This window comes from Etheostoma cragini, chromosome 18 (assembly GCF_013103735.1).
Source record: "Etheostoma cragini isolate CJK2018 chromosome 18, CSU_Ecrag_1.0, whole genome shotgun sequence".
Classification (NCBI taxonomy): domain Eukaryota; kingdom Metazoa; phylum Chordata; class Actinopteri; order Perciformes; family Percidae; genus Etheostoma; species Etheostoma cragini.
In genome coordinates this window covers 4,698,370-4,715,969 of record NC_048424.1, presented here as the reverse complement: position 1 = coordinate 4,715,969, position 17,600 = coordinate 4,698,370, and the positions used below count along the sequence as shown (strand labels likewise).

General features: G+C 38.8%; 1 protein-coding gene across 1 annotated transcript in view; it reads right to left on the bottom strand.

The window, feature by feature from the left end:
* LOC117961542 (nesprin-2-like) overlaps positions 1-17,600 on the bottom strand; it is a 90,675-nt gene that overhangs the window by 24,573 nt on the left and 48,502 nt on the right. Inside the window, exons 67-93 of the mRNA XM_034900301.1 lie at positions 16,824-17,276; positions 16,446-16,549; positions 16,187-16,328; positions 15,560-15,646; positions 15,110-15,241; positions 14,770-14,971; positions 14,413-14,504; positions 13,789-13,974; positions 13,351-13,521; positions 13,099-13,230; positions 12,417-12,616; positions 11,228-11,360; positions 10,739-10,921; positions 9,594-9,743; positions 8,646-8,822; positions 8,089-8,244; positions 7,842-7,997; positions 6,738-6,902; positions 6,367-6,500; positions 5,613-5,802; positions 4,346-4,528; positions 4,001-4,114; positions 3,591-3,745; positions 3,121-3,268; positions 2,329-2,423; positions 1,070-1,301; positions 729-926 (exon numbers count right to left, since the gene is read on the bottom strand). Coding sequence (XP_034756192.1) covers positions 729-926; positions 1,070-1,301; positions 2,329-2,423; positions 3,121-3,268; positions 3,591-3,745; positions 4,001-4,114; positions 4,346-4,528; positions 5,613-5,802; positions 6,367-6,500; positions 6,738-6,902; positions 7,842-7,997; positions 8,089-8,244; positions 8,646-8,822; positions 9,594-9,743; positions 10,739-10,921; positions 11,228-11,360; positions 12,417-12,616; positions 13,099-13,230; positions 13,351-13,521; positions 13,789-13,974; positions 14,413-14,504; positions 14,770-14,971; positions 15,110-15,241; positions 15,560-15,646; positions 16,187-16,328; positions 16,446-16,549; positions 16,824-17,276 — 4,470 coding nt within the window. The remainder of the gene's footprint in view (positions 1-728; positions 927-1,069; positions 1,302-2,328; positions 2,424-3,120; positions 3,269-3,590; positions 3,746-4,000; positions 4,115-4,345; positions 4,529-5,612; positions 5,803-6,366; positions 6,501-6,737; positions 6,903-7,841; positions 7,998-8,088; positions 8,245-8,645; positions 8,823-9,593; positions 9,744-10,738; positions 10,922-11,227; positions 11,361-12,416; positions 12,617-13,098; positions 13,231-13,350; positions 13,522-13,788; positions 13,975-14,412; positions 14,505-14,769; positions 14,972-15,109; positions 15,242-15,559; positions 15,647-16,186; positions 16,329-16,445; positions 16,550-16,823; positions 17,277-17,600) is intronic.

Below are 17,600 nucleotides of genomic sequence, written 5' to 3'. Positions count from 1 at the left end.
AGTCAAACGCTGTAGTCCTCGTCACACTAAATTTGTACTAAAACAACTATTTCTAGATATTTGTACAGTATATTCGGATTTGCCATTAGCCATGAAGTTACATAAGAAGAGGACATTTCAGGGAATCCATAAGATCCCTTAGCTGTTTGGTTGCATCAGTTCCATCAGTTCCTCAGTTCCTTAACTGAGTTAAATTCAGGAAAAGATATATTGGTAGGATTATACCATGTTAATTTATTTGTATTGTTTTATTTTGAAAAGCTTAATGTTCTAGGTTTCTTGAGCTCTTATTTAGTTGTCTGATTACATTGTATGAAATGTGACGTTTAGATTTTCATAGCAACAAATACATGTGATCAAATGTAGTCTACATTGACAACGGTCCACTTTGCTGCCGAATTTTCCGCTAGATGTCCCTCTTATTATGCCGGATGTCCCTCACCTTCCGCTTTCTTTGAGTTGGAATTCTAAACTCTGGTGGATTTCTTAGGACCATGGTTAACTGCACCTCAGATTGCTGCAGGGTAAATCCAGACAGCTAGCTAGACTATCTGTCCAATCTGAGTTTTTTGTTGCATGACCAAAACAACTTTTGAACTTACACACGTTACACTAAAACAAGTTCCTTCCCGAGGCTAAAAATAAAATAAGACTTTTAATGTTAAATATTATTAATTGGATTTAAAATTTAAACGAATGTCGATATTTGATGGAATTGTGACTGTTACCTGAAAAGTTGTGCTGACCAGGTCTCTTCTCCTCTCCAGCTGTGAGGTGGTTCGTTCCCAGGCCTCCTGTACAGCCTGGAGCTCGGACTGCAGTTGGCTCTGGCACTCAGAGTCTGTCATGGTTTCACATAAATGTGTGCCAGCCTGCAGCACCCGGCTGTACACGGGGGAGTGTAGACCCAGAGCGTCTTTAACACACTTGGAAAGATGTTAAGATTTTAAAAACTTAATATATTAGATTTGGCACACAATTGCAATTTTCTGCAACAACAAAGTAAGATTTTTGTTTATTAATGTAGGAAGATGTCTGTACACTCTCACTGTCAACCATCTATACTAACCTGGTAATCATCCACGTTGCTTCGTAGCTGATGCAGTGTACACAGAGTAGGTCCAGCTGGAGGCAGCAAAGAGTCAACGTCCCTCAAAAGCTTACACAATAGTTTCAAGCCACGTTGGTAGACTCTCAACTGGCTCAGTTGTTCCTTTGTCAAGGACCTGCGCTGCCTAGCCACAGCCACAGAGTTAAGCCAGCTCTCCCTCATACAGGTTACTTGTGCCATCAGTTCAGCTCTGTAAAGAAGCAACACAAAAGTTGCTTTATTATATTTTGGAGAAAAATAATGGTACCTGCTGTAAACTGTTGACATCTGTTGCCAAACCTGGCATCCATCCAAAAATATGCAATGAGTTCAATATAAAATGGGGGAATGAGTGGAATTATTCAGTTATCTCTATAAGGATATGTAGAATTAAGCATAACACACTTTCCTTGCAACATAAAACAAAACAAAAAATTACAAGTTACAGGCAACTGCTTAATCATCACAAAATCAGCAGGATTTTAAGACTTAACGCTTTAAGTAGCAATCCTAGCAAGAGCAGCAACTTTCCTTTAGCTCCTTGTTATTAACTTAACTCCTTGTTACTAACTTAGCTCTGGGGAGCTTATTCTCCGGAGTCCTTATAGGTTTTTGTCGCCCAGAAGTTTTCCTTGGATTAGGGTGGCACCTAAATCATGGTTGCATTATCTTTATTTGTGACTATAAATACCTCAACTGGCCCCGTAAGACACCGCCTACCAAGAGCCCGGGTCTGTCCAAGGTCTCTCCCTAAAAGGAAGTTTACCTCACCACCTTAGGTTTCTCCCTAATAAGAAGTTTTACCTCATCACTGTCAATACTGTAAATAATGGAATTGTTGGGTTTTGTAAATTATAGAATTTGGTCTAGACTTACTGTATCTGCAAAATGTATTTACATAACTCTTGGTATGAATTGATGCTATAAATAAAAATGAATTGAATTAAAATTGAATTGAAAGATTTAAGAGGTTTTTAAGCTTTCCAAAGACTATAAAAAAAATTTAAGTTAGCTTTGGGGAATTAAATTAATGTCAATGTAATAAATGTCCCAGGGTAAGAAAACAGCCGCACACACTGCATTTAGTTGTGTGTCCTACCTAGTACATTTCTTTTGCTTAAAAAGCAAAAAAGCTTAAAAGAAGGGAGATGAGCCGATGCTGTACATGCAGTATTTTGGAGTCTAGAACTAAAAACTCATTAACCGTTTTATTATTCTAAGATTTTTCCATCACTTACCCTTTCTCTGCTGTTTCTGTTTCCATGGATTCAACTGCATGGCAGAGAAGACCCTGCAGAAGCTGGTGTCCAATCATTATTTCAACCTCAAGTCTCTGTGGATGAGAGACAACAAGAGAGTGTCATTCAAAGATTTCAGACAACAAAAACAAGATGTTTTAAATTACACCATTTGTAGAGTAATTAGGATTTTTTTCTGTTTTAAATTACATTTACTATTTAAAACAAATGCCACTTAAGCTTCCTAATGTTCTGCCATAATCACAGCATTTATGCTGATAAGGTCTTTAATTCAGTTGCCTTAATTACCAAATACTTCTTTGTAAACATGCTTGTCATCTAGCAACACGTGGGCAGAATACAGATGAATGGTTTATCTAGAGTTCAGTCATATCAGCAGATTCAGGGGAAGGAAAGCCTTTAACAACAAAACATAACAAATAATTTAACAGTGGTTTTTCTCTAAAAAGTTAGAATAGGTGGGAGGGAGAGTAAGTGTTGATATTAAAGATCTTATATTGTGAAAAGTGAGATGTTCATTTCTTTTTTTATTAAAAAGCAGGATGAAATGCTATATGAATTCTGTACAATTGTGATGTCACAACTCTATTACCTACTACATGTCTATGTAGAAGGTGCCGCTACAGTGCCGTGGTAAAAACAGTACATGTTTATTCTGACAGAAAGTATGAGAGTATGAGTATGAGACACTGGTCCCAGTTGTTTAGATACCAATCTAATAAATGTCCCTTAAATGACAGAAATGCAGAGGATCTGAAAAGTGTATTGTACCTGATGGACGGTCAGCATCTCTTGGAGGCTGGAGAAACTTTGAGGTTTTTTACACATTGATTCCTCCTCAAGCTTCTTCTGGATAAACGACAGGTTCTTACACTTCTCCTGTAAGTCCTGGGAGCGTAGGCGCTCAGCCTGCAGGGCTCTGGGGGGAAAAGGACACAATGAAAGACAACTAACTACAACCAGAAGCTTCAAAATGGACATATCAACTGTATTCCACCAGAAAATTGAATTAATCATTAAAGCCTTGAACATCTTGTAATACAACATATAATGTTCTGAATTTCTGCACAAGGCCAGAATAACTACAATGATTTTAAAGACTCCCACAAAGAAGTACACAGCTCTTATTTTCAGCTAAAAGTTTTGTGAACCTTTAAACAGCAACAATGACAAAATACATAAGCCAATTGCAAACTGTATAGATTTATATTTGTGCATCATTTTAAACAGAACTTTCTCACCTGTTCATGTCAGTTGTTTGAGTCAGGCTTTCAACCCACTGCCTGCTGAGCATGTGCAGTCTCTCTGTCTCATGGTTGTTAAGGGTCAAATATCCACTAATTTCACTGACGTCAACCAATAATTGAAACAGATCATTGAGTTCCAGGAGAACCCGCTGCCGATCCAAGAAACAAAAAAACAAACAGAGAGCACATTTTCAGTTTACCGAGGGCCGCCTCAAATACAAATTGAGACAAACTGTGTCTGTGTAACCAAGTTATGACGCACATTGCAGTTCATGCCTCATGTCTCACTAAACATTCAACTCTTTGTCACAGTTTGAAAGACTGTGCTTTAGAATTAAAGAGGATGCTTGGAAGTAATTTACAGGAAAGATCATTTATAGGAAACAAAAGGAATTCTGACAAACCTTCACAGATTCTGTGTCAGTCAAGCTGGTCTTAAGTTTATGCTGTGTGTCCTGTGTGTGCTTTTCAAGGGCCAGTAGTCCAGTGTGAAATAGGTTCTGTTGCTCCAAACTCTCCTGCACACAGAGAGAAATGTGATAATGTTAATAACATTTCACATGAAATGTCAGGGAAACTGGTCTCCATCCATTAGACACTTGATGAATTAGATTCAAGTTGATAGGTAGCTATTTGTATTAGTCATTGTACGGACGATCTTCTGTTAATTATTGAACAGTGACACAAAAACTAACAATATTTCTGCAATTATTGTAAAATGAATGTGGTGTTTCGACTAATTTCCTCACCTGAAGACTTTTCTTTTTCCCTGACATTGCCCGGCTCAGCAGCAGGACATCACGTGATATCAGTCTGGTATCTGATTGGATTAAATTTGTGACCATTGATTCCAGCCGTCCAATGAGAGGCTTGGAAGCTGCGAGGACATCTCCCACACAGCTTTGCAAATCCTCAGCAGCATCCTGCAACTTCTGGTGTTAAAAACAAGAGAGTATTATGTAACCGCATTTAATTAGTTTTTATTAATAAGTATTTCCTGCTTTCCATCATCTTTCCACTTGTTTTCATCAATGTACCTTAAAGACCTTATGATCACAACATCATAGCTGCTTTTTATCCTCTTGAAAAATGGAAATCTTGTTTTCCAAAAATTGTTGTGACGCAAGTATTCAAAATACACCTTTTAGTGAATTTTTGAAGTGGCATAGAAATGGAAAGAATGACATGGATGTTTTTTTTTTGCACAATTGTGCAACACAACACATAATGCAACTATAAATACATGCTGTCCATTTCTTTAAAAAAATTGGAGACCAGTAATTGGGAAACAAGTGAATTCAACAAATAATAGCAATACTGTGTAAAAAAACAAGATGTCTAATCACCAAGTTATCAAACTGGTTCTGTCTGTTCTCAGTGACCTTTAACAATGACAGTAATTAGTAAATACTTAAAATACAACAACTCCTCAAATGTTTAGAAGCCCTTAATAAATGTATGAAGATGTAACATACTTCTAACATTTTCATATAATCAGTGATTCTACATTATTAAACTAATCTGAAATGCTAAATGTCTAGATTAAAGATTAATTTTAATGTTAGTTGCTTGACTTTGATATATATATATATATATATATATATATATATATATATATATATATATTTATATATATATATATATATATATATATATATGTATATGTATATATGAGGAACAAAACACAGTTATGTCAACTTAAAACAGTTTTTTTTTATCTTTAAATTGTTGAAACGGCTAAGTAATTGTTACTTACTGTGTCCTACTCAGTATATATTGTCACACATCTATGTCCTTAACAAAAATGTTTTGTATGCATGTTATGTTATTTGTTATAAACAGCCAACTTATGCATTGAACTCAGCCTTGAAAATAAAAAAAAATCCGTCAGGTTTTAAACTTTTCCACATTGCAAGAATGCACAGTAGATCAGCAATGAGGCAGCCAAATAATTCTCGTCAAAAATCACTGGACTTTGGTGGACAAACTTGCACTAGACTGCACATTCAAACTTACCTCCACTGAGCAAACCATGGTCTGTGTGTCTTGCTGGGGTGAAGATGTCAACAGCTCTTCCCACTGATGCCACAGAGTATGCAGGCGAAGGGAGCAGCGATCAGACAGGTGAGTGTACTCCTGCCATAGGGAAAGTGTCTCTCCAGTCTTCATGTGCTCATCCTTCAGCTCCTGCACCACGTCCTTCCACCTGAACACAATTGATTATATTACTCTTTAGTCTACAGCAATGACATTCCAATTCCGAGGTTGCTCCAATCCGGCAGATTTACCTCTTTTTGGCCACTTGTCTGTTTTCTTACGCTTTCTTTGTGATGGAATTATAAACCTTGGTGGCTAGACTATTCGTCCAATCTGAGTCTTCTGTTGCACAAATTAACAACTTTTGAAAGTACACTTGTTCCACCAAAACAAGTTCCCTCCCGAGGTTATTTTGCAGCAGCACACTTGTGTTGATTTGCACTGCCAATGACGATTGGAATTGGTTTGAAAAAATGCAAAAATAACAGAGCATTTTTTCTCCCGTCCCAGAATGCTGTATGATCTAGCCAGACCCTCCCCGGCAGCGCTGTGGAGGAGGGTCTGGCAAAGCCAGACTTATTACTCTATTACTCTACAATGTTTGTGGGCATACCGTGTTACTACAATTGTATAATTGAGCTGTACATGACACCAGTGATGAGAGAGAGTTTTTTTGTCTTCTTCTAATTTAAATATTTTTCTGATTCCATTTTGGTAATTTCAGGCCACTAACCGTTTACATTCTCCTTTCATCTGCTCATTCAGCGCCTGTGCTGCTCCATGATGAAGAGTCTTCACAAGGCGCTGATAGAATTTGTCCATGGACGCCAAAAGCTCTTCCTCTTTTCCGGCCTTCTCTTGGAATTGCTGTGCACCAAAAAAAGGCTTTTATATTTTCACTTCAGAGGAGCATTTACTTACCCCAAAGCTAAGAACACTGACTGGCAAGTACTGACAGCTTGACAGCCTTGAACGCCCACACCTTTACTGAATCTGTAAAACTAGATGGAAGGCTTTTAACTTCATACAGTTACAAGTGGCTGGCTGGTTTTAGAGTAACTGAAGCTGTGAAGCCTGTATATGGACATGTGTACTGCTGTTCACCTGGAGGGAGTCCATGTGTCCTTCTGCCTGCTTCAGTGAAAACAGAGGTTGATGCAGCAGAGCACAGCGCACCCTGGTGGTGTGCAGAAAAACCTCCCTCAGATTTCTCTCAAAACAACTCCACTCCTCTACATTCTGCTGTAGAGCTGGTCTCAGAGCTTCCATCTGCAAATTACCACAAAGGACAGGATGAGGTTTGGAGTGTTTGATGCAGCATCTCTGAGAGTTGTTAGGATTAATTTAAGATTTTTTAGGACCACGTTCGTTGTTTTATAGAAATATGGCACTTTACTGTTACTTTGCTTAAATATAAAAAAATGTAATAAGGAAGAAATAAGGAAGAAATCATCCAGGTAGAATTTTTATTGTAATAATAAAGTGTGTAACGCTATAATATTATTATCATTATTCGTATTATACGTATTATCGTATTATCAGAAGTTTGTGGACACCACTTGAGTAAGATGTGTTGGTTAGGAGTTAGTCAGGATTAGTGGTTTGTACTTGGCATTGAGCTCTATACATTTTATAATTTTCTATTGTTACAATGAACGTTTTTTTGACTATTGCAGGTGAGAATATTGCATATTTTCAGATTTTAGCTGTACTTATCCAACACTTTCAACACTAATTATGAAAAGTGGTAGCATAATGATTTTTATTTGTATTCAATTTGGTGTACATTTTACCAAACACACAAGTCTTTTACAAATAATACTGAACAGTTTCTGCTATATAAAATAGTTTTCCTTAAAGCAACACTCCAGTGTTGGCTGGAAAACACCAAAAATAAGCTGAAAGCCACTAAAATGCTGTGAAGAGTACCATTATCAGCAAACCCTTGCACATTATTCATTTGCCATTTAAGCCATTTTTCATATTAAATTACTGATTAGCAAAGCTTTAATGATATGTTATATAAATGTGTGTATAAAAGCTATACAAGCATGGGGCAACATATCTTGTCATTTCCAAGAGACAGGTGGATGACACATTTGTTTATCAGGAAAGGCATCATAAATATCTTGATAATTAACTTTAATTAACGTTCTTCTGGCTCTAATTTATCCATGTCTCTGATTGCAGTGACGAATTTATCTTTACCTGTTGACTAAGATCCACACAAGCATGACAAACACTCTCCGTACGGCCAGAGAAGGCGATATCACAAGGGTGGGCCTCTTCTTTTTCAACATACACTCGTGTGGCTTTCAACTCCTGCAAAGCTGCAGCCACCTCCTCCACTCTGACCACAACAGCCTGGAAGAAAAACAGGAGTAGCCTTAAGATTAAAGGACAGCGGCAGTAGGGACAGTTCAGACATACGTCTGCTTACATCCTGTTACTGTACCTCCCACTCCAGCAGAGCCCTACGAGCCAGAGTTTGACTGTTGGGCTGGCTCCACTGATTCAGCTGCTTTTTCTGCTGTTGTATCCAGCCGTGAAGACGCTGTAACCGCCTCTCTCTGTCTGCACAAGTGTGATGCATCTGTTCAGCTTCCCGAGTCTAAGAGGGCAAACCAAACCAAGGCTGATTTATGTGTAAAAATAAAAATATTCGTCAAAAAATGTTACGTTTACTTTGAACTGCTTTGGAGATTCACACAGTACAAGGTTTTTCCATTGTTGTGGGCATAAACTGAGTTATGTTTGTGGCTTGACTAATGGGTTCCAGTGATTATATAAACTATTAGCTGATATTTGTGCTGATAGAACGTACTGTATTTGAGCTTTTAATGGCAAAAAAACACTTTGGATTTTAGATTCTTTGACTTGGTTGTATGGAAACATGCATCCAAGCAGATACCAGACCAGAAAAATAAACAAGGTTACAGTTGCATTATTTAACCTCAGATTCTATAGGTTGTGGGATTTTAATGTACCAATATTGGCAGCTGAAGAACAGACCTGGTTCTCCAGCTCTCTCTGGAGGTGCAGCCACTGCAGTCTGTGAGCGCCAAGTTTCTCTGCAAACATTGTGCGTTCGGAGTGAAGAGGCTGTACGTCCACTTCTGCCACCTGAGGCCCAGACTGGCACAGGAAGTCGAGAAGGAGCTTCCCATTGACCATGCCTGCCTTTAATACCTGATACAGAACATTACAGTACATAAAAGTTTGCATCATCCTCCTCTATTATATCATAAAGGTACCCTTTACTTTGCTACTGAATTCCATTTAAATTTAATGTGTCCAAAATCAAACTAGTTAATCTCAAAGAAAACACATTTTGTAAAAATCAAGCTTTCATTTATGTTTCGTTGTGCAGAAAAGGGTTGTTTGATTTATCTTGTTGACTTAACAAAAGGCGTAATGTTGAAACACAGTATCATTCAAAGGAGAATTCCGGTCAATTTCAACACGTAGGTCTGTTGTCTCATGTTTTTAGCCTCTACACATGTTCAAAATGTCATTAAAAGTGTCTACCGAAGTGAAGTCATTCCTTCAGAGTGAACACAGTGAAACTGACTGCTGGAGATGTGAAAGAAATTCATGAAATTTCTGCTAAGGCTAAAAACACGTTTATAACTGTATGAGCCTGTTGGGTGCTAACAAGCGGATAAAAAGGTGTAGGCAGCACCAATTAGTTTTGTTTTTTCTCTACTGAAAGCACCCCAGATTTATAAACACCAGAGCTACGTGTTAGAATTGACCGGAATTCTCCTTTATGGATGAACAATTTGTAAAAAAAAATGTAGATACCTATTCAGTGAATGTTTTTCAGTGAAACATTTCTCTAAATTTAGTAGATGGGCAACATTTAAAAAGCCCCCTGACATTGACACAACCATTAATTAAAACCACTCAGGAAAAGTATTCATAGAAAAAATCCAAAGTGGGCTGTGGACGTAGGACTACCTGGCAGTGCTGCAGGATGTCAGCGATCTGAGCAGCATCTTTGGCCTCGAGGACTGTTTCCTTTTCCTTGTTCAGCCGAGCCTCCAGCTTCTTCTGCCAGTCCTTCAGGTCAGACAGCAGCTTCACCGGTGGCCAGGCTGCCAGCAGCCGCTAACAGAGACCACACAACAGGAAGGAAGAGGGAATTTATCTTTATATGGAAACATTTTTTTATATTTCATTCATCCGGCTGGGTAGTGGGACAGTCATTTTAATGTGACATTTTGTGCCTGTCTAACTCATTTAATCTTATCTTTGGTAGTTAAGATTGTTTTCTTCTAGTTCTTCTTCTAGTTTTAGTTCCCCAAACTCTTAGAACAAATTACAGCACTTTCTTAAAATCAACTCAATTGTGCCTCATGGACAATTTATAAATCTGTTTTCAAACCTGCAAACTTCTACTTGTATCTTTTTTACATAATTGTATTTTCTTTTGCATACCGTTTATCCTAATTTATTTGTCAAATCATTTTCCAATTCAGAACGTTTTGTTGTCTTTCTCTATTTCTTATGATTGTACTTTCTGTGTTTTGTTCAGTTTTTGTCTTTGTAATCTGACTTGATGATATTGAAAATGAGGGTAGCCGCTTAATGATCTCTTGAGGATATATAAAGGTTGAATGAATCCTCTCCTGGGGTGATTGCTAAAAGTTGAACCTTTCTAAAGGTAAACCTGGCAGGACTAGCATAATAACTATTATGATGTAGAATGTCCGGTTCCATTCACTGGTGATAAATGGTGAGGAAGAAATAAAATTGGCCTTCACCTCCTTTCTTTGTCCTCCCAAATGTTCTGTCCTCAATCAGCCCAAAACAGATTTAAAAAGAGTTTCCACTCCCCTTCCTTTCAGGGGATTTGTCAACGCCTCATTATTTTTGAAAACCAACAGAAGCTCAATGGAATTTAGAGCAGCATAATTTAATGAAAAACACTAATGATAAAAGGACATTTGATGCAATAAAAAGTTGTAGATCATGCTGACCATTGCATCATTTAATTAAAGTAGTTATTCCACAGTGGAACTATTCATCTCACAGTTATGGTGCAACCACTGTGTATTTGTTTTTTTCTCAGCAAAGGTGAAAGCTCTTTGTCTATACTGTACCTGTTGCAGCAGGTCTTGTATCTTAGACAGGTCAGAGGTCAGCTGACTCCAGTGGCCTTCCAGCTGGGCGAGCTGAGCTCTCAGCCCGGGACAATCAGCTTCCGTCAGGTGGAGCAGCCGAGCGGCTTCCCTGGAAACAGACGCCCTCTGCATTGACATGGCTTCAATCTCCATGGAGAAGTCCTAGGGGATGAGAATAGAACCGGTGGTTGCAGAAAACATAACTAACGTGTGATTGATGCATTCTAAACTGCTGACTGGGTTTTCATTTCAGCATCAACCCCCCACATCCTTAGCTATAACCAACAGTTGGTAAAGTCCGTAATAAATGTGTAAACATATCTCTGTTTTAAACAGTAACATTCTGAACTGTAACTAATATGATTGCTGATAGTGTGTACAGTATTTTTCTGGGTGACAAGGCCATAGTTATAGATGATAGTCATTCTTTTGATTTATAAATGTGCTGAGTAGACATGAAAGGCTTACCAGCAGCTTGATGAGATTGTTGTGAATAAACTCCTCGTTCAGGTCAGTGGTGTTGGCCAGGTTCGACCAAGTCTTCTGGTGTTTGTTGGCATCAACCAGCCATTCACTGACCGAGGCAAAGTCAGTCTGGAATCTGTGGGGAGGATGAGAAAAAGAGATATCTCATCCAGTGGGGCAGAACATGACTGCTCCTTGACAAAGAGTGAATAGAGGACTTAGGAATGGGTCCAATACTGCTAAACAAGACTGTAGATGTGTTTTCTTTTTGTTGTGATGTCATGGACAAATGCTATATATATATATATATATAATTCATTCCCCATGTTTGTTTTTCAGGTGGCACATTTCACGTGAAAAGTCTGTGTTTCACTCAAATTTACTGACTAGGGCGCCCGGATAGCTCAGTTGGTAGAGCGGGCACCTGTATATAGAGGTTTACTCCTCAATGCAGCAAGTCCAGGTTTGCCTCTGACTTGCAGCCCTTTGCTGCATGTCATCCCCCCTCTCTCTCCCTTTTCATAACTTCTGCTGTCCTCACAATAAAGGATGTTTAAAAAAATCCCAGGGAATATCATTCTTAAAGCTCTAATAGAATAGCCTCTAACAGTTGCGTTATGCCTGTAGATATGTGTGCACATAGAGCTGTCAAACTGTGATGGATTTGAGCTTAAGCCGGCTCCTTCTCCAAATGGACCTCACTGCAACACAATTTTACTCAAAATACTTCTCATTAATACTTTTCACTGCAGCCTCCATCGTTTTCTAAGGAGAATGAAATTCAAAAGCCAAGGAAATGTGAAAGAAAATATAAACCTAGATTATTGAGATTTAAATCCTCCCCTTATCTCACTTTTTGGTTAAATCTAATTTTAGGACATGAAATAAAAACTAAAAACAATGAAAGATTAAAGTTTTAATCTCATTCTAAACCCTTTAAAAAGACAGACTGTTATATATTTCAACATGCATATAAAGATATACAAAACTCAGCATCTTCACATTGCAAACCCTAAATGAAACAATATTTTTATGAATAAAATCACTGATGTGGTGGCTCCCCTCCTCAGGCAATAATTAAAACTGCCTAGTTTACATTGATAGATAGTAAAGTCTTTTACTGTTAAAATGCCAATAATCTGTATTTATTTACAACATAAATTGGAAATTGGTATTTTTGAGCCGGTCCCACCTGGCCCGGCTGTCCTGGAGATCTCTGCAGCGTTGAATCTCCTGCTCAGTCCACCCGTAGGCGCTCTGCCATCGCAGCTCCAGAGCGCCTCCTGCATGACCGACTGTGGCAGCAAACTCTGGCTCTGTCTGCAGCCTCTTCCCCTGATCCAGGAGCAGTCCTACCGCAACTCGGCTCTCATCCAGCTGGACCAAAGTGTGCTAAGAGAGAAGGAGAACCAACCGTTACTTCAAACTCCGCAAGATTCTTTTAACTAGCCAATTCCACAGTAACATTTGAAGAGACAGCATGACAATGTAGTTTGTTTAGTCACGTTAACATGAATTGGTTAACATTAGTAAATGTGTCCCTTAACATCTAAATAAAGTGGAAGGGTTCTTTTTTTGTATGTTTCACACAAATGTTAAAAATAAGCTCATCATAGCTTATGGAGAGACAGCAACCCCAAAAGAGGAAAAAGCAACATGTTGAGTTTGAGTGTGACAATTGATTTTTCTCAGCTGAAAGAAGTTTCCTCTCTCACCCTGACTATGCTCCTTTCACCTTCCAATAAGGTTACATTTATCTATATATATACAACAGTTCATGCGTGTTCTCTAGAGGCTGTTTGAAGCATGCAGGGAGATGTAGATGAGACAACAAACACATTCAATGTTTGTGATCAACGTGACAGTGTTTTTACCTGGCAGGCATCTTGTCGGTGCTGTGCTAACCCCTCGTCATCTCCCTCTGGCTCCCCACTGCTGATGAAAGCTTCAAGATCATCCAGCAGCCTCCCAAGTCGACCGCAATTATCCTCCCACCGGGTCCACTCCTGCAGCGGGTCCAACCATAAACCCACACATCCATTTTAACAAACAAAAAAACACATTTCCCACCAGAACATTCACATGTGTTTATGTGTTATGTTCCTCAGCAAATGTGCACTACAAACCTGGATCCTCCTTTGAGAAGCCACTTCCTGTTCCAGAGCCAGTTGATGCAAAGTTTTGGCTCTGACTTCCAGCTGTACAAGCTCATCCTCCTGGGACTTGAGTGCTTCTGGCTCACGTTGGAACAGATGCTGCACGAAAGCTAACTGAGACCTGAGGACCCGCAGGAGCTTCTGGATCACCAAGAGACGAGATTTATGACAGAAGTGAAGTTAAATAGTTGCACCATTAGCCTTTTATGACTTAAGTAAGGGAAGTGAAAACCGACACTGACTGAGGTCTAAATAATGTTATGTGAATTCAAATCATGAGTTATTTTAGCACTGGACGTCTCTTTGAAAACCATCAAGAGGCTTCTACACACACTTGGAAAAAGTGGCTTGTTTAAATCAAGTCGCTGACTGCCTGTAGAAGAACTTGCTGAAAGCACAGTGAAATACCTTGTGTCTGCAGAGAACGGCTTGAAGTTGGCTGTGGTTGTGAACCTGGCTCATCTGCCCCTCTGTTATGCATTCTTCACCCAGTTCCAGGAGGCGAGTTATCCCCTGAAGCAAGGACCGGGAAGCTTGCTGTAGCTCGGCCTTTTCCCCTGGACTCTCCCTCAGATGTCGGCCCAGCACACACTGCTGAGAGATTCAGGAAAAGCACAAAGTTTAAGGAAAATACTATTAACTTTTGAAATACAGATCCTGCACCACTCTTACTTTGATATTAGTCTGTAATTAGGACTGGTTTAGTCATATTTTACCGGCTCTTATAAGGTAAGTTTGTTTTCTATTTTCTTAGAAGACTGAAATATTGGCCATTAATTATGACACCCACATTAGTTAGATACATTTTTAATTCAAATTCCTCTTTCTTCATTTGTCATTTAAGCAGAAATCATAATGCAGCAGGTGTTGCCTGCCTTTTTTTTTTTTTTTTTCTGCTCTTAGATAGCCGATAAGAGAGTTAATTAGAATGATTTAGACAGGCTCTATTATTACCGGGCATGTTATACTAGTGTTCATACAAATGCAAATGTGCACAAACAATCACACAAAAAGCTACAAAGCACTGGTTACCTCCAAACTAGGAGCATCCTTTATGCTGGGGAACATCTCATTTAGTCCCATTTCAAACTCGTCCAAAATACACAGCTGGTTGCAGGAGAGCTTTTATGTGACAAAAAGTATTATGTGTTAATAAAAGTATTCATGTGTGTGGCAGAATTGCTCTATTATCAGATTATTATTACTGATGCACTGAGGTGTAAGAAACATTTTCAATGCTGTGGATGGTTGAGGTAATGCTAACTTGAATGACGTTCTATGCCCTTATTTAGCTTATAAATAATAAATCCCATCCAAAAGTCATAAAAGCCAAATTTAAGCCCACAAACATTCAAGATATCAAACTTGGCTACTAATTTGTATTTCAAACCTGATGTTGGTATGTGTGTCCCAAATGTTCAATCAGCTGGTTGTGGGAAGAGGTAAAGACCAGCTGGACCGTGTGTAGACACTCTTGAAGTGAGGTCAAACAGTGGAGAGCTTCTGGTTTTTCTCTCAGAAGTGCAGCTTTGTTCTCTGACTCCACTTTACTCAACAGCTGAGCCAGAGTCACCAGCTCAGTCGAAACACACTAAGCAGGAATTTAGTCAGAAAAACAAAGTGATGGGGTTAGAAGGTGGGCTATTTTTCCTTTTTAAACCGTAGATTTTCATAATACAGAGCCACCAAAATGTGCCGTTATTAATGCTTTAGCATTATGGGCTGTCACCTCCTGCTGTAGCAGCCTCAGTTGAGGGTCATCGTCACCAGGAGTCAATAAAAGGTCAGTCAAAGTGTCCAGACAGAGGAGGACCTTCCGCACAGCCACATACAACTCCTCATTTACACCTGAAGAGTTCACCTGGGAAATAACCAAATGCACGTGATCACTGTCACTCAACGTAATGTTTTACTTAAATGATGAGATATAAAACTGATATGAGTTAACAAATTCAATCTTCTAAATATGGGTTGCTGTTTAGGTCATGTATAAGAAAATACATCCACATAGCCTGGCATGTTTGCACTTAGCAAATTGTGGGACAAACTTATAATAAAAAAGTGTTTAATTTAAAATTCTACAATTCAACAATTCAACAATCTCTGCATGTGCCAACAAGTCCTTTCGATTAGGAACACACATGTGTACTTAGATTGAACCTGTGGTACTTATACACACTATTTGTCTCAGCATGGTGATGGACTCATGTGTCCGCTGGAGAACAGCAGAAGCAGATCCAGTTGATATTAGCTCCCTTTCTTGGTCCTAAACAAAAACAGCAATTAGTAGTTAAAGGGAAAAAGGGATGCATGGAGGGAATAATTGAGCAAGGAGTTAAAACTACTGCTGCACTCATTCTTTTCCTATCAGGACAAATACATTTCCTTTGTGATTTCTTTGGCATGAGGACCAACATTTTCCTTCAATTACAACCAATACTATTGCAAAATGTTCAAGGTTTTGCTATTTATTGCTTTCGTTATACCATGTACAACTAGGAGTTTTATAATTTTAAAGTGAAAGAAGTGTCCGCACAGAGGACAAAATCCTCTCCTCCTTAATTACAGTTCCGGCTTTCCGCAGATTTTGTGCACTGTTGCCATGGAAACCGATGTGATGGTGAAGTTGGTAGCCTAGTATCCACTTCTTAGATTTTGCTATTATGGTCCCATCTCACCCAACATCTGCATCATGTATCCTCCAATGCTCAACTTTTAAAAAGAAAAATTTAAATCAACTTGTCTTAACTTTAGGTTACTTGCGTAACCCCGGTTCTCAGAGGAGCATGAGTGAGACTTTCCCTACCTTTTCATGAGTTCCTCCTTCCTCTGAGCTGATTTGATGCTCCTCCTTAACTTTTTTCAAAGTGGTCAGTTTTTGAGAGATCTGGGTATAAAGTCGACTCCACCTCAGCTGCTCCTTGTCATCTTCCTCATGACCAGCCACGCTAGGGACCAAAAGCAACACAGAATATGCCTGAGTCTATCGTCTGCTATGTGTGAGTTGTAAAACTTACAGTCATCAATTCCTGTGACTGGCCCTCTACCTTTTTTTTTTTTTTTACCTCATCAGCTCCTCAGTCAACTCCTGGGCTTGTTGGGATTCTTCCACCAAACTACTATGACTGGTGACCACTTTCCTTTGCTCCTTTACCGCATTAAGAGTATCCTGGACAATGAAGAGAAACAAGGAAAAATTCAAAAAAGCAAATATATTCATTGCAATTTGTGTTGTGTACTATTTGAATGTCTCTTATAGGAAACAACACATTGAACAAATTATATTCAGGGTTTTAACAGATCAACAATCAAGCATTTACCATTCTCTTCATCCAAAGATATATGTCACCGGCTGGTTAATATTCTACTTTTTGTAAGTTGAAAAGTAAAAGAAGTTGGAAATTTATTTTAAAGAGCGTCTCTTTTCTTTCTCAGACACTTACCAGATCTTGATTGGGAGCTATGGATGAAGACAGTTGTTCGTCTTCTTCCTCTATATACTCATCAAATCCTCTTGTGGCAGTGAATGGAGTTCTAGGTCTTGCAGGAATCAGTCTTGTGTCTTCCACTGCAGTTGCTGCAAGAAGGGACTTTGCAAGAGGGTCGATTAAAAGGGTTTCATGTTTTGGTGATCCATGTTGACAGAGTGTGACAGCAGCAGTAATCTCATCTTTAGCTGCTGGAAATGCTGCAACGATGAGTGGCTCAGCTGTCACACTTTGAGGACAACATGCTTTGTCAACTTTGGAATCCATTGTTATTAATCCAGTTTCAACATTTATGGATCCAAACTCATTTCTTACAAGCCCAGGGTTCACGGATAAAAACCCAGGTTCAGCACCTTTTGAGCTTGTCTCCACTTCAGAGGAAAACTGACCAGGCATACTCTTCAGCACCTGAAAGACAATCAAGATTAAAGCTTTAGTGCGTAACGTTTTGATATTAATAAACGGCGGTTACATTCAAGCCATTGCCAAATAAATTGCTACAAAGCTAATAAGGATTATCAGCACCACACAACTCTTTGTGTATTTCTCAGTGTGGCTATGTTCAGAAGATTGTGGCATCCAGTTTTGTATCATGATAGTCAGGGAAAAAAGACAAGGGCACACACATCTTTGAGTTTAAAAAAATCCATCGTAATATGTTATTATCATCGTTACTGACAAAATAATTTATCTGAATAATTGTGTACTTTAACCATGAGGAAATAAATCCAA